The sequence below is a fragment of the Orycteropus afer genome, unplaced genomic scaffold (assembly GCF_000298275.1).
Source record: "Orycteropus afer afer isolate SDZICR_OR568_19922 unplaced genomic scaffold, OryAfe1.0 scaffold00184, whole genome shotgun sequence".
NCBI lineage: Eukaryota > Metazoa > Chordata > Mammalia > Tubulidentata > Orycteropodidae > Orycteropus > Orycteropus afer.
The window spans coordinates 5,687,766-5,690,292 of record NW_006921771.1 but is presented as its reverse complement, the minus strand read 5'-3'; the positions used below and the strand labels follow the sequence as shown (position 1 = coordinate 5,690,292).

Sequence of the window (2,527 nt, the reverse complement as noted above, 5' to 3'; positions counted from 1 at the left end):
CTCTGTAGAGGTCTTTTGTGTCCCTGGTAAGATTTATTCCCAAGTATTTCATTTTTTGGTAGCTATTGTAAATGGTATTGATTTCCTTATTTCCTTTTCAGCAATCTCTTTGCTGGTGTAGAGGAATCCAACTGATTTTTGGATGTTGATCTTGAGCATCTATTTCTGATTTGGTTTTTAAATGTTGAAGTCAAGTGTTCTGACTATTTGTTCTCTGTTGTGGGTTCTTAATTGGATGGATTTTCTTTAGCATTTCTTGCAGGGTTGGTCTGGTTTTCACAATATTTCTTAATTTCTGTTTATCTGAGAATGTCTTCATTTTACCCTCATATTTGATGGACAATCTGGCCAGGCATAGAATTCTTGGTTGGGAGTTCTTTTCTTTCAACATTTTATATATGATGTCCCATTGCCTTCTTGCCTGCATAGTTAGTTTCTGCTGAATAATCAGAACTTAGCCTGATTTTTTGTCCATTGTTGGTGACATTTTTTTTTTTTTTCCTGGGCTGCTTGCAAGATTCTTTCTTTGTCTTTGGTTTTGGAGAGTTTGATTATGATATGTCCTGGTGACTTTGTCTTGTTATCTATCCTGTATGGGGTTTGTTGAGCTTCTTGGACAGATGTCTTTTCTTCCTTCATGATATGGGGAAATTTTATGTTAGCAAGTCTTCCACAATTTTCTCAGTGTTTTTGTTTGTTTGTTTTGTTTTGTTTTTTGCCTTGTCTTGTTCTGGTATTTCAATAAGGCATATGTTGTTTCTTTTTATGTTATTCCACATAACTCTTACTCACTGCTGTCAAGTTGATTCAACTCATAGTGACTCCTCCTTGGGTTTCTGAGGCAGTATCTCTACAGAAGTAGATTGCCCAGTCTTCCTTCTGATGTTGCTGGTGGGTTTGAACCACCAGCCTTCTGGTTAGCAGTCAAATGCCTTAAACACTATGCCACCAGAGCTCCTATATCTCCTAGGTTCTCTTCATTTCTCTTAAATATTTGTTCTGATTTTTCTTCATATAGGCTGGCATCAAGGGATTTATCTTCTAGTTGGGAAATGTGTTCGTCAGCCAGAACTAGTCTACTCTTCTGTCCTTTCACTGTGTTGTCCAACTGTAATTTTAGTGTTCATCTTCTGGATTCCTAACTGCTGTTTTTGTATGAATTGTGATTTTGCATTTATATTGTTATTTTCTTCTTGAATGGTTTTCCTGAATTCTTCCAAAGTACTGTCTGCATTCTCCTTGATTTTTTTTATGGTTGCCTTGAGCTCTTGTAGAGTTCTATATACATATATTCTAAATTCCTTCTCAAATAATTCTATTTCCTGTTCTTCTTCCATGTTAGGTAAGTCTTTAGCCTGGGGTTTTATTTTTATTGTCCTGTTGTGTTTTTTTTCATTTGATTTGAGGTCATCTGTTGTTTCCTAGACATTTTGAAGTTGTTGTCTATAACTGTTAGTTATATATTGATTTGTTTCACTCTGATTTTATGTTTAAATATATTTGCAAGTGTAGAGCTTTTTTTGTTGTTTGTTTGTTTGTTATTAGTTCAGATGTACTGGATTTCTCTGCAACTGTTGGGAACATGGAAACAGGTCTCTGTTTTTTGTGAAGTGGATTTGGAGCTGGGACAAGCAGGTTTTGTGGTGGCTTAATGTTGTTCTTCTATTGGATGAGGCAGGGGGGGAAGGGGAAAAAGAGAAAGAAAAGAAAAAAAAAAAAGTGTACCTAGTCCCCTCTTTCTGCATTTCTGTAATTGCTGCTGGCTCTGGGGTTTTGTTTTGAGTCTGCTTGGGACAGCTATCAATGATGACATTTAATTGTCAATCACAGACTCATGGTTCAAAATCAGCAGAGAACCCAATGGTTAGGGAGCTACTACTTTCCACTTAGGTCGGAAAGCTGCAAAAACCTTGTACTTTTGTCCACTCTGCTAAAAAGCTGTCATAGAAGAGCTGAATCCCAGCCTTCTGCTGTGAGCTCGTCCCAGGGCCTGCCTACCTGTAGTGAGTTTCCTCCCTCCCCCCTTTCCACTCTGAACTCAGTGGTGACCCAAGCCACAGGGGTTTTTGCTTTGATTCTCAGCACAATTATCCACTTACTCAGCTCAGCTCACGAGGTTACTGTTGGAAGCTTGCGATGTGGGTATTCTGAGTCCCTAAAGCCTCCATGGGTTCCACGGTGCCCCCCTTTCTTTCTTTCTTTGCATGGTTTTCCCCCATACTGCTAATGAGTTTTCCTCTTCTCCACCTCTGTGTCTCCCCACTGGCTGGGCAGGTTTATTTTTCTTGGCTGTTTGCTCTCCTTTTATTCCTCATTCTCCACTAAATCTGGCACCCTCTTTCTTACTCAACTGTTCATAGTTCCAGAATCACTGCTTCTAACTGCTACAGCTAGTTTTTTAGGAATTAAGATGCTGGAGGGAACAAATGTGTGGGCTACAGGTACAATGTCATTTTCCTCTCCTCCTTTTCTTTTTTGACAACTTCCAATTTTCCTAGATTTGTACATCATACATCCACACTCTGAT

General features: G+C 38.7%; 1 protein-coding gene across 1 annotated transcript in view; it reads left to right on the top strand.

Moving 5' to 3' along the window:
• The window catches only part of LOC103202548 (cell surface glycoprotein CD200 receptor 1-like), a 37,165-nt gene extending 35,513 nt beyond the window's left edge, over positions 1–1,652 (top strand). Inside the window, exon 4 of the mRNA XM_007947446.2 lies at positions 1,546–1,652. Coding sequence (XP_007945637.2) covers positions 1,546–1,652 — 107 coding nt within the window. The remainder of the gene's footprint in view (positions 1–1,545) is intronic.
• The last annotated feature ends 875 nt before the right edge of the window (positions 1,653–2,527 follow it).